Genomic DNA, 14,084 nt, shown 5'->3' on the forward strand with positions numbered 1-14,084 from the left:
AACCAGCATCTGTGGAGATACATACTGTGGGGTACTGTATCCACTGTCACATCTCTAATGAAAGCTGTTTGTTTAATTCTTTAAAATTAGTATGTAATATTCAAAGAAAGTGTGTGTTTAGATAATTGATAGCAGCTGTTGCAAGGTCAAGCACAGGGCTCACCTGAATCAGAGAATGATTGCAGACTAATAAACTTCTGAGCGGAGCAACTAAAAGAGCTCATGTCAAGCTCGTGTCTCCTCACATCATTAATAATAATTACACATTCATTATATGCTTAATCTCATTGCTGGAATGGTACATTTTGCTCTGGTATTGTGTCACATATATTTACAAGGTACTGTGAAGACTTACAGTGCGTATACATTAGAATGCCAGAATTTTAAAGCTTTAAAGCAGGCAGATAGGGGCTTTTCCTGCATCTTTTTTTGTCTGTTGTTAATGTGACACTTGGACCAGAATAGATATTAGTGTGATCATTTGATCTTAATCAGCAGCTAAGTCAAGGCTTTGTGCCAGAGCTTACTTTCACACGACAGACATTAGTCTTTGAAAGCACAGATGAATTTTTAAACAACATTCCTGGCCTTCTTGTTTACAGAGACACGTTCCAATGCCTTTATCTCAATATAGGTTATGTGTCACAGTGTTTTCCTTTGGTAGTCTTGCCAGAAGACAGATGTATAATATTTGCAAATGTATTTGCAAATGTCTGCACCAGACTCTTTGTATTGGACATCATTTGTTTCCTGAAAAAATGCACAGCATGATGGTGGATAGTCAAAGGGTTTTGCAGCAGATCTGCAAATTTGGATGCATTTTGCATCCTTTTTCCTTCTGTAATTTACAGCATTTTTAAATCCCTGATGGTTACTGTGTTTGAAAGCTGTCACTTTGAATAATTACAAGTAATTGGTAACCCACATAATATACCGTGATATCTCTTCCCATAATTAGACAAAACAACATAGTTGTCAAACAATAGCATCCAACAAACAAGCAGTCAGACAGGATTAGTTAAAGCTTGTGTTGAACTGAATGGACAGAAATATGTGCATCCTTTGTTATTCTGTTTAGCTTGAATTTACTAGAACTGAAATGCAGCAGCCAGATTGTACAGGAACTGAGTGAGTGACTGTTTAAGCGGTCAGCGGTTGTGGAAATAGATTTGTGTGTGTTTTTAAAGCTTTAAGTAAGTACTAGTGTCTGGGAATCCAAAGCACATGTGTTGGGCCAACAGTCAGCTGGGTGGTGTGTTGCCCTGATGGTCCTTTCATTTCACGCTATGACGTGAGATGAGCAGAGATGAGGTGATGGATACCAGGGAAATTATGTAATTGTACAGGCTTGCATGATATTGGCATGATTTTTGTTTATTTATTTATTAGAGTGACTCATCTGCCAAAGGCCAGGTGCTGAAAATGACCAAATATCAGTTACTCGGTCTGCATTTCAAACTAGTCATCTAAACCTAATCATTCAAAACCAGCTTGCAGTGCAAATGCCATGCTTCACTTGATTTTATGTACAGTGGGAATTACGTATCTTCTTCTATTTTAATGCATGACACATGTTGATGTTAAATATTTGAAATGTACCATCACTTATTAATGTGCTTACGGAGGCCTATAATCCACTGGAGAATTACAGCATCTTTTAGCTCATTGTTTTGTTGTTACAGGGTTTGTCAGTCTTATTTTATCCCGGGCTGTAGCAGACGGGTCTTTCCAGAAAAAAAAATGTCTGAAGTACTTGTTAAACAAGTTAGCATCAAAAAAGATGAACAGGGCTGCATAGTGAACAGAATATTCAGATACTGTTTGTCCTTAAGTACATGGCAGAGATCAAAGTACTAATATGAGAGCAGCTCCAGAGAACTGCTGCTCAATGAACAGTTTGTGTTTTTCAGACCATTCTCTTTTTAATGTAGAGATGGTTGTGTTGGAAAAACCCCAGTAGATCATCAGTTTTTGCAATACTCTGACCAGCCTATCTGGCACCATGTTCAGAGACACCTGAGTCATCAGTCTTCCCCATTCTGATGTTTACTTTGACCTCTGGGACGTCATTTTGACGATGTTAACATGACTACATGCAGTGAGTTGTTAGTTGTTAGTGTCAGATATTTGTTTTAATGACTTTTGTAACTAAAAGAGTGGCAAGTGAGTGTTTAATAACTATAATAATTGAAGAATGTTGATGATTTGTGATACTCGTCTTGGGCTCTAGCCTTTACCATGAATGGAATTCCAACCCAAGATTTAGTTCCTATTCCAAAGTACAATTTTCTTTACCAGCACTGCCTTTGACAGCACTGTAGAGCTTTGTCTAAGCTACACTGCCAGTAGTAATATAACCTTCCACAGACACAGGAGTTGTGAATCTAATTAGATGGCTCACTCTCAGTGACGATCAGGGATCCATTAACAGTCAACTCTTTGCCTTTTATTTCCCTGTCTGTCTGCCATACATAACTAAAACCATCGAACTACATTTAAAGTTGTTTCTAGCATGCTCTAAAAAACATATGTGTGTGCTCTGGTTCATTATGTTTAAAAGGTTGCTACAGAAGATCAGCAAGTCTGCTTTATGGAGCAGCCTCTCTTTAGAGGAAGAAAACCCATAAAGTGCAAACTACACAGAGCAGCGGCTTCAAAAGTCACAAAGTCTTCACAGTAAATATGGAGGCAGATAATATTTGTCTCCACAAGGTGCTATACTGCTCCAGAGCTGATATATTGAGACATTAAAATTTTCTCACCTTAGAAACTGAAGCTGAAATAGGTGTTGATGAGGTTCAGTGTCACATCAGTGTCTTCCAGTAAATAATCAGGGACGTGCTTAAATATCTTGCTTAAGACCACTTTATAGTTTCATCTTGTTTGTCAGTGATTGTGCAGATTAAGTACCTTTATTGGTGCAGCTCAGAGATGAGGTTTATTTTTATGTGTGTAGACTGAGTAAGAAACTGTGTACAAAAGGTGAAACACATTAAAAAAAGCCTAGTGTGAAGTAAATGGACTGGTTCCTATACAGCGCTTTCCGACGTTATCTGAACACTCAAAGCGCTTTACACAACTTGCCTCATTAACCCAGAGCCTGTACTTCTTTACTTAAGTAAAACTGAAAACATTTTTAACACTAATATCTATACTTAGTTACAGAATGTCTGCACTTTTGCCACCTCTGCGACTAACACCTTGCCTGAGAAGTCTGTATAGAAATATCACTATCTATGCATACTCAAAGGTGCATCGGGAAAAAAAGGTTTTGACTATAAACCTGTAAATTTGCAAATGTGTTCTCAGTGTCTGAGAAGCAGCTATGTACAGTGAGCGTTACGAGACTTGAATCTGATTTCTAGTGTTCTCAGTGGTCAGTTACCCTTCCTGATTTCAACCATATTGCACACAGGGAGCAACCAGATCCATACACATCCTGTTTTTGGTAGTACCTCAATTTTAATGTTCCACAATCAATTCATGTACTGACTATGCATACTCTTTCTCTTCTGTCTCTACTCTCAACAATCAGATTATCAGGGGAAATGCTCATTAAACTGCATGTTTTTACTAATTTTAACCTTTTACTAAAGAACTGGTGGTGAAAGGCTTTTGTTTGTTTGTTTGTTTTTTAACCAATGCTTACCTGTTTTTCCCTTTTGTTTTTTTAATGCTACTCCTTTATAACTATGTCACCTACAGGCCCTTAACAAGAAGGAACACAGAGGCTGCGACAGCCCTGATGCTGACGCATCCTATGTCCTCACTCCTAATACTGAAGAAAAATACAAGAAGATTAATGAAGAGTTTGACAACATGATGAAGACTCATAAAATTGTAAGTTGCGTTGTTTGTTTTTTTTGTTGGTTTTCAACATTTTGTTTAGTGACTGTTCCCACCCCCATTTTCTCTGTAGGGTCATTAATTAAGAACCTTCCAGTCATTTATCCTCCATCCACAGTCTGTGGTGATAATATGTCTGGTCATGCTCACAGACACAAAGATGAAGACAATACAACTGATAAAAGACAATTGCATTTTACCAGTTCATGTATTTCATTTTAATGCTGATTGGCTCTTTTTGTCTCTTGCTGCCTTCTTAGTCCACAGGCCAGCAGCAGCAGCATCAACAGCACTTCATGCATGTAGCACCAGGCAGCATGGCCTACAGTCACAGTGGAGGAGGAGGGGCAACTTCCCAGGCACTAGCTGCAGCCACAGCAGCTTTGGCTGACGGTGGTATCCTCACCTCACCTCACTCGCACCTCCACAGAAACATAAACTCTTCACAAAGACCCCCGAGTGCTGGAAGTGAGTAATATGAACTTTGTGTTGTTCTTTGGTAACTAAACTTACTGTTAAACTGCACACTGAGCCGATGACAATAACTCAGAGGAGACATGAAAATGAATGTGTGCAAGGATGTCCAGATAAGCCTTAGAATTATGAGTAGAAGAGAGACTATGTAGAAAACTATGTATTTTAATTAGACAGTATAGTAGTTTTTAATGGAGATGCAGGAGATGAGCCATGCAAACATTCTACGCAGGAGGAATTACTGATTTCCATTGTATTTATTTATTTCTTAACATTGATTTGAAGACAGCGCATCTGATAAAAACAACAGTTTGACTGTTATTGTACAGAAAAAGGCCCTGCTGGGGAAAATACATTCGAGCAGATAGAAAGTGAACGATCTAAAGCAATCTTACTTAAAGCTGCAGTCTTATTTAAAATCTTATTAATAAGATAAAAAGATGGATGCATGCAGAGTGGTTCTTAGTGATTGCAGAACATTAAATGCGAGAAAAACGTAATAACGAATCCTAACGAGTGTGTTGTGTTTATCCTCAGGTGGCCTGCAGGGCAGTTCCGAGCTGGCTCTGCAAAATGGATCTGGACCGACTGGTATGTATCCAACAGGAGTTTAACAAACATGCTCTGACATGTATACTGCATACGCACAAACACAACTCCCTGCATATGGAGCAGTCTTTGCAAGCTTGTTTTGCTTGTGATCCCATGTGAGCAGCTGCATGTGTTAACTGTGTGTGATCTGTTTGAACAAATAGTTATTTGTTTTCTTGATTTTTTTTTTCTAGAGGCCTTAAGGGATTAAAATTAGCCAATAAATTACGAAAGAATGAAATATAAGAAAGAGGTTCCACAGAAATAATCTGATAATTAGTTCATGGCTCCTCTGAGGTTCTGTTAGCGCTTCTTAAAATAGTGGGAGTTGATGTAAGATGGTGATGGATTTGCTATTGGTCAGCTAAGGCCAGTGGATATGGGATGTGTTCTTCCAGGAGCCTGGCTGCACCTCAGTTTCATCCCTCCTGGTTTTTGTTGCTGCTCTTCTGCCCTTATGCTTTGGTCCACAACCCTTTCTACAAACTGTCTTTGCATAATTCCCCTCCTGCCATGGCCGTGCTCTCCTTCTCAGGAACACTGCCATTATGTAATGCCAAGAGAGAGAAAATATGAATTATTCATGATTATCTCCTGTATAATATATAGCTGTACTTTCTCCAGTCCGCATGCAGAACTTGGCTGTGGACGTGTTGATTTAATGGATCTAATACATGAGACTGTAATACTCCACTCCATTTTCAAGTGCATTCCAAAGCTCTAAATATTTAAAACTTGTGCTATATGCATGATGCTTTCCATTAACAAAAAAATATCCTTTGCAAAATTCTTACAAAAAGTAGCTAGAATCAGCACTTAAGTGAAAGTTGGAATTGAATTACCATCACTTCTTAACATCCTCCACACGTCTGTATTTAGTGAATGGATTTGGAAAGATCATACCATCAAAATCTCCGCCTCCTCCTCCACCTCATGGGAACAGCATGGTCCCTACCAGCCGCAAGACAGACCTCCGGGTCCTCATCCCCCACTCCAAAGGAATGATGCAAACACTGGTAAGCTTTATGTATTTATTTAGGTCCAATACAGAACAGCAATCAAGCTTGTAACATGTGATGTAGTTTTAGTTTTGACTGGAACTAGGAAGAGTCCTCTAGCTGCTGACAGCTCTATAAAACCATGAACCTTTGATTCCTGATCTGGATTTTATTAAGAATCAGAACAGTACATTGTGTTTTCTAAGCCTGTGGGATCCTGGAGTCAGGCATGAACAGGGTAAATATATGACACAGATTACCACAGAGTTGGCCAACAACTTTTGAGAACAATTGGTTTGACACTATTTGGGGCAGATGGTTGGTGGTTTTACAGATGAAATCATAGTTCCTTTGAAGAATGGACAATACTGGCAAAAGCTTGCATGCCTCATTTGACCGACTTCACTGCTACTTCTTTATAGTCCCTTCCAGTAGACTCAACAAGATTCAGTCTTATTGTGAACTAACACTCTTTTGATTACATTTAAGGTTCCCGTAATCTCTTTAAAACACACGTGGATGTGCAGAATCTATAGGCAAGGTGCAAAGTTCTGTTTGTGGTCCACTTCTAGTCAGATTTTTTTTTTTGGAAACGCTAGGATTTAACCAGTAGCAGTAGGCTTTAGGTAAAACGTCTGTGTGGAGAGTAAAAGGGGAGTGCTACCTTAGAAAGCCCACTGGCTACGCCAGAAGCTGTGAAAGATTGGCCATTATACTCAGAGGCTGAGTCAACAGACTAGCCTGAAGGGTTTCCAGACTGAAGTTTGTCACACATTTGACTAAATGCATATATATCTCATCATAAAATCTATGACCCAAATTGGCATTCACACTAAATAGCAGCTTAAACTAACACAAAAAAGAATGTAAAAGCTTATTAGTTCAAGTTTTGCCCAAAAGTTTTGGAAAACAACAGCCTGTTCATCTGAAAAGTCCGACAGTTCGACTAAGTTTCCAAGTCATATGTCTCTTTGTGAGGGCAGTGCAAATTCTTTATGGAAGCTCAAGTCTTGTTTAGACTCAGTACCAGTAGAACAGAAATGCAGAAATAATATCAAGTGCGAAAAATTGGGCATAAAAAAGTGCTTTAAAAGCTGCCTGGTACACACAGTTACGGTTCTTATATACATGACATCAGAGCACCAGTTCATGGTTGTGTAAGATGACTTGGAAGACTGTAGAAGGAGTCTGTTTTCCTTTCTTAAGATTCCACATTCTGCAGCTGTGCCGGGTCGCTGAAGTTATTGATTTGCCCTTAACTCTCCTACTGTTGCCCTTGCCTCCCACACTGTGCTCAGACATGATGTAACAATTAGTAAACAATGGAAACGGACACTCTTTTCTTTGTATTTTTCCTTTTATGGTGACCGACCAGCTCCATTATTCTACTGGTTGTGGTTTCCAGGGGATTTTTACATATTGCAGAAGGATATGAGTTTCTATTTTCTGGTGTTCTAGAAATTAATGTCGAGGTCTTTTCATAGAAAAAGGAAGAGTTTCACATATGTGCGATATAAGAAAAGAATATCCAGACTATTTAGAAATGAATAGTAAAATAAATCTATATTAAATATAATTTAGATTACAAATTCAGAGCACATTAGAGGTAGCTTTTAAAGTTTTAATAGCGATGTTTAATGTCACTGAAATTCAGAGTGACTAAATTTCTTTTGGAGAAGTGATGAATCAGCAGCCATTCATTCCACATTAAGTAATCATAATTCCTCATCATTCTGTTGATCTTATCTGTTTGTCAATTATCGGTGACTGGGTGACAAATAATTTGCTGTTGTCATGTTTGCAGGAAACAGAATCTGGCAGAGTCTAGTTTTCAGGAACTGTGCTGAATGGGTTTGCAGTCGTTTGAAGCTGGAACACTTATAAAATCCGAACCATGATACGGCTAATGCCTCCACCCTGTTTAAACCAACAGAAGAAGCCACTCATATTTTTCTTTCTGCTTTTCATTCACTCCAGCAAAAGATGTTGTGTTGTGGTCTCACAACTCCTCCTCAGTGTGATCATTTTGAAACTGCCTTTCACTTCCTCCTGTGCACATGTTAGTGTAAGCGGCATGCTTTGTTTAGTGTGTTTTGCACAAACAGGCGAAAACAACAAAGCAAAAACAACTGAGGAGGTCTGCATTTCTTAACAGGATGTCTGTGTCTACTACTCACTACCATGATAGCTTTAACTTGGATTCTGTAGTGCATTATCTGTAGTCCACAAATGCAAGGACACCATAGAAAACACAGGGAATGAGACATGTATGGGTTGGTTAACCCATTGTTTTTATGTTTGCTGAGCAATGAATGACCTGGTTCAGGGTGACGTGATTGAAAGATGAACGAAAAACAACTCCTAAATTCAGTGTGATAAGTTGAGTTCATGAGCCACCTGTTCTGAACCGATAGGCTATTTTAGGACAATGAATAATTAAGAATGAATTACCTGCTGCTATTCAGTTGATATTTCAGTTGTGTGTTTTCTAAAAGCAGACAGCCGAATAAATTGCACTGATATCGCTTTTTGGAAAAGAAGAGGATTTCATGTCATTAAAGGAAACTGACTGATAAATTAGACTATCAAGTCTTGGGTTAAACATAAACATTCAAAAAGTACATTTTTTAAACTAAATGCAGTTTCTGAATAGTTAGTGGATTTCTGTTAGACTTCTGTCTTTACAAAACATTCAGTTTTGTTGAGAAGAATGCAAATCCTTGTTCAATTCATGTGCAACTTCTGCTAGCACTATGGGAAGTGTAGGAAATTCAAAACTATATATTTTGAACTGATTAATGTTTTTTTGTTTGTTTTGTTTTTAAAACAGGGGATGTGAGCTTATACTGACATCTTGTGGTTGAAATGGGGCATTAATAATAATAATAATGGATTGGATTTATATAGCGCTTTTCAAGGCACCCAAAGCGCTTTACAATGCCACTATTCATTCACTCTCACATTCATACACTGGTGGAGGCAAGCTACGGTTGTAGCCACAGCTGCCACAGCATTACAAGTCTAGTTCTAGCGAACACTATAATTGCGATCTAAGCACAAAAAGCAACAAACTAAGAGAACAGTAACATTTCATGAGTGAACTTAGTGACTTTATGTCTTTGTTTATTATTTGTTTTCAGAATAACCAAAGGATGAGTAGCAGTCAGTCCAGTCAGCCTCTTTCCACACCAGTTGTCTCTATCACCACACCCAGTCTACCCCATCAGAGTCTGGTTTATGCTGGCATCGGCTCGGCCTACAACGGTACAAGTTCTTTTTACTATTCGTGCTGTGTTTCTGTAGTTACCTTAGCCCTGCTGACCTCAATATTTTACAGTATGCCCCCCAAAAAATCAAATAAGAAAACAGTGTACATTGCGGTTTGTTTTAATTGGTTAATGGAATTGCTGAATTAATTAGGTGGTGTTAAATTTCAGCTCTTTTAGACAGTTTATAATGGTATGACCAACTGTATCAGGGCAATTTTTAAAAGAATTTCCTCTATTTTTGTGTGTATTCCATTCATTTAACATAAACACTGTTAGATCTTTAAAATAAAAATAACATAAAGCAACAGCAGCCTGAAAAAATACAAAATGCTAGATTTAAATGCTACTTGGATGGAAGTGAAAAGGTGAATGTGAAAAAATGAATTGCTCCCTGGGCCTAATAGCTTGCCAAACTGCCAGCTTTAGCAGCAGTAGCTGCAACCACATACTTTTGATATCTAGAGATCAGTGCCTGGCATTCATGGTGGCAATTTGACCCCCTCTTCTATCCAGAAATGCTTTAGTTCAGTCACACTGGAAGGTTTTCAAGCTTATTAAGCAGCTTGAAAAATAATAACTTTTTTGTTTTAGTTTTAGCCTGAATTGTTTCTAATAGTTCTTGATTGTAAGGAATTCCCTGAAAAAATAACAAACTGGAGCTGTGAGATTTCATAACGATATGGGATGGAATACAAGAGTAAAGGCTGCGAATATAGGTAAAATGAAAATGACTCAGGTGTTTGGATGTAAAGGAAAAGCCTTACTAACAACAACAAAAGTCTCCGCGAGTATCCACAAATTGCAGTTAGCATCAACTTCTATCAAACAAGAGATGGGTAATTGTTTCACATGGGGCGTTTTTGCTCATTGTGGTCAAGTGGAACAAAACTACAACCTTAAACCTTGCCAAGGAAAATGAAAAGAAGTCTTATGAACACTGGCAGGACATTCTCTGGTTAAATAAAACCATTTTAGTCTAGATCAGATTTTATACAGTGTGTGTGTGTGTGTGTGTGTGTGTGTGTGTGTGTGTGTGTGTGTGTGTGTGTGTGTGTGTGTGTGTGTGTGTGTGTGTGTGTTGTTTTTTTGTTTTTGTTTTTTTTTATATTGACCTGGCCAGGACTACTACACTGGCTGCACAGTGGTAACTGTGAATCATGGATGTGTGAGTGTGCTAATCCATGGCAACATGAGTGCAAAAGGTCAGCCACTGAGCACTGCCGTTATGGGCTGTGTCTTTCTCCCATATCCCCTTCAACTGAGTATAGCTGGTTTATTCTCCTGCCTTCTATCTCTCTGAAATAAACCAAACCACTGTCCAGGATGAGACAACAAACATCAACAACAACATGGCCACAACTGACCGTGTGCTTAGTTAATACCTTAGGCAGCAGAAACCCGAGAAAGAAGAGGTGCAAGGAGACAAACCATCATGGGAGGATAGGCCCGTGCACGGTTTGCAGCAGATAGAAGGAGTGGCTTACATTCAGAAATCCTACCAGTGTCTGGACAAAGCTGGATTGAAAGACATCACAGAGGCACTAATCATGGCAGCACAGGAACAAGCTCTAAGTACAAGATCCATAGATGCTGTGGTCTACCACACCAGACAAGGCCCCAGGTGCAGACTGTGTAAAGATTCCCCTTAAGACAACCAAGCACATAACAGCCCTGCCTTCTAGCAAGGCAGATGAAATCCCACTGTTAGTTGGAAATTACTTTTTTTCTGGCCTGAAATTTTCTTTAACATTTAAATTTTTTTCAAAGCACTCTATCCAGTCTGTATTCAGTTATATTAATAAAAAAAACACCCTGAAATAGCTAATTAAAGTTAGTTAACTAACTAAAAACACTGTGATCGTTGCCAAATGATGTAGTATTGAAATATTTTTCTAATGCTACACAACAGAGTTCTCTGTGTTGTTGTGTACTATAAGTATTTTCAAACACAATGATTTAATCCAGTCATCAACAAAATACCAACTTTCAAAGCCTCTCAGCTACCTTGTGTCACAAAACTGAGTATAGAGGCCTCCGTGCATGTGGGCAAATACAGGGCTCTAGTGGGTGAGTTCTGGTTTCACTTTTACAAATTTTCAGCACATTACTAAAAGTGAAATAGTTTCAGGTAGCTTAGCAGCTCATAACAAGAATGTAAGAGAAGTTGTGGTGCAGCGTTTATACTGTATTCAAGTGTTGTTAAAAAAGGTAATGTTTGACTTTTTATAGAAGTGTAATGCTTTTTGATCGGCATGATGTGCATGTAGTGTATGAATGTGAGAGTGAATGAATAGTGGTATTGTAAAGCGCTTTGAGGGGTCCCGAAAAACGCTATATAAATGCAGTCCATTATTATTATTATTATTATTATTATTATTATTATTAGTCTCTCTCCTTCTGTCTTTGTCAGATTACTCCCTGAACAGTGGAGAGTTATCAGGCTTTAACTCTGCTGCAGGGCCCTCTCTGAGCTCAATGGCAGCATGGGAGCAACAGCAGCTGAGCTCCATGGGGTAAGAGCCTGACACAGTTAAACTGTCTCCCTTCATGATTTACAGATTAAATGTTTAACCATTTCTTTACACTGTTTTTTTTTTTGTGCAGACATACTGTGTTGTTGACATAAAGTTAAAAATTACCTGATCATACAGTGTGCAGTAAACTGAAGTAGCGTGCACAGAGTTGGAGAAATGCAAATATGTATAAATATATACATAGATATAATATATATGATAACAGATTCCATGACATAGATAATTGCCCTAAAATATGTAATAAATAATAATTCTGGTTCAAACATCACACATTTTTGCTTTTGTGTAAGACCATGAAGTTATGTACTTTTGGGTGATGTATGTAATAAAAAGCTATTTTATAAATCAACATATCTGCTATATGTTACGTCTATTAGACACATTTTACCCTAGCTATGAAATCAATCAAATTGTAAGTACAATACTGGCCTCTTAATCTGTGGTAACGTAGATGTTTAAAAGAGCTTTAAACAGAAATGCAGTTATCTCCGCTTTTTACTTTAAATACATTATTATTATTAAATGTACTCAATAGCCACAGTTTTCAGAGAAAACGTTTCTGTTTACAGGCCGATTACAGCCATGTCACCACCAGATGGCATCTTCACTCCAGAGTCACAGCCTCAAATTTTCTCTTCCTCTGTCTGTAGGTCAGGAAGCTCCACTCTCTCCATCAGCACCAATCATAACATCAACATCAAAGCTGAGCCAATCTCTCCACCCCGCGACCACCTCAGCCAGTCTGGGTACATGACCCATCCACATGTTCACCCTCATCTTCACTCCTCTGCCTCCTCATCAGCTCGAGCAGAGATGGGGCGATCCCCTTCTGACAGCGTTGGCTCCTCCTGCAGCTCTCACGAGGGCAGCAGTGACCGGGAAGAGCAGCAGCGACCTGACTTCCACTTGCTCCCTGCGAGTCGGTCAGAGGGCAGGGAGAGTCCGACAGTCAAGCGGATCCGAATGGACAGCTGGGTGACATAGAGCCTGGAGCTACATCGAGAAGCTGCACCAGGGCAAAAAACAGGAAGGACACTGTTCTGCAAATGAAATGTGGTTTTTATTGACGTGTTCTGTTGAATTTTCTTTAATTTTTTTTTTTTTTGCTGTTGTTTTGGTTACTCGGAATTTTTTGAGAAGGGTTGAGCAACATTCGTCTGAGCATTCTTGATTGGATAAAGCTGAAATTACAGTGGTACTTCATTTAATCTTATTTTCTTCTTTTACAAACAATTAAAGCTTTGGAGATTAAATATCTGGGTCCAAATGCAGTACAGTTACAGTAGAGTACAGTTATTTCCATTTGCAGTGCACTGTGGCGCTGGATGGAAGAGAGACAAAGCATAAAATCAAAGTTCATGAGTGGGTAAAGTTACTTGGTGTCAACCAATTCATTTCTAATCTTCTCAGGGTTTAAAACCATTAAATGAGTCCATCGTGAAAGCAATACTCCCTCCACATCATCATTTCTGTTACTCCTCTTTATAAAAACACGTATTTATATCAGCCAAAGCAGTATACTGTTTTCTATGTTGTGTGTGTTTTTATATTGTGCACAAAATTATACAATATTTCATTCAGATTTGAAATCGAAAGCCATGGACACTTGTATATGTACTACCAAAACATGTCACTATTGTTTGTACATAGTATCTTTAATATATATCACTTTTGGTGTAACTATAGCGTTTTGTCAGTGTGTTTTATCTGCCTGCCTTCACACTTTGTCTCCTGAAACTCCCATAATTTCTTAGATAAAGCTACTTTCAGCTGCTCCTTTGTTACAAGGGGTCGCCAAAGCAGGTAGGTCTGCATATTTGACTTGGCAGTGTTATGCCAGATGCCCTTCCTGGTACAAACCCAAGGGGGATTTGTGTCTCTGGCTGGAATTTAACCAGCAACCTTTTGCTTGCCAAGCAAAGTTGTTAAAGCCTACACTACAGAACCATTTGTATCCTTTCTTAGATAAATAGATAAACTGGCTTTGTTAAGAAAGCTTAGGAAACAATTCTTAAAAAAAAAAAGGTTACTGGTCGAGGAGGCGTCTGTTTGCCTTACAGCTGAAATGCAGTGGCCTGGGTTCGAGTCGGATCTCTGGAGACCTTTGCACCCTCTCCCCCTCTTTCCTGTCTACTCATCACTGTTAAACTATCAAATAAAGCCCAAAACCCCCCAAAATAAATGTGAGAAGAAGACAACTCCTCTCTAGAAAAGGTTTATTGATTAGTTAATATATATATATATATATATATCCCTGTAAAAAAAGATTTAGGAAAATGGATGCATTATAAAGAAAGATAAAACTGCTGAAACTTTTTAAAAAGCTGCTGAACACATGCACATCAACTCCTGCTTGGCTGATGGTGTTAGGT

At 38.6% G+C, this 14,084-nt stretch overlaps 1 protein-coding gene across 3 annotated transcripts in view; it reads left to right on the forward strand.

The window, feature by feature from the left end:
* Positions 1–13,397, forward strand: part of LOC309703075 (myocyte-specific enhancer factor 2A-like) — a 45,563-nt gene extending 32,166 nt beyond the window's left edge. For all 3 annotated transcript variants that reach the window (XM_082527778.1, XM_082527779.1, XM_082527780.1), the window contains exons 4-10: positions 3,706–3,840; positions 4,107–4,314; positions 4,858–4,911; positions 5,791–5,927; positions 9,050–9,173; positions 11,589–11,691; positions 12,363–13,397. In XM_082527778.1, the coding sequence (XP_082383904.1) occupies positions 3,706–3,840; positions 4,107–4,314; positions 4,858–4,911; positions 5,791–5,927; positions 9,050–9,173; positions 11,589–11,691; positions 12,363–12,696 (1,095 nt within the window). In that variant the 3' untranslated portion in view covers positions 12,697–13,397. The remainder of the gene's footprint in view (positions 1–3,705; positions 3,841–4,106; positions 4,315–4,857; positions 4,912–5,790; positions 5,928–9,049; positions 9,174–11,588; positions 11,692–12,362) is intronic.
* The last annotated feature ends 687 nt before the right edge of the window (positions 13,398–14,084 follow it).

Source organism: Aulonocara stuartgranti (assembly GCF_965226115.1).
Source record: "Aulonocara stuartgranti genome assembly, chromosome: 1".
Lineage (NCBI taxonomy): Eukaryota > Metazoa > Chordata > Actinopteri > Cichliformes > Cichlidae > Aulonocara > Aulonocara stuartgranti.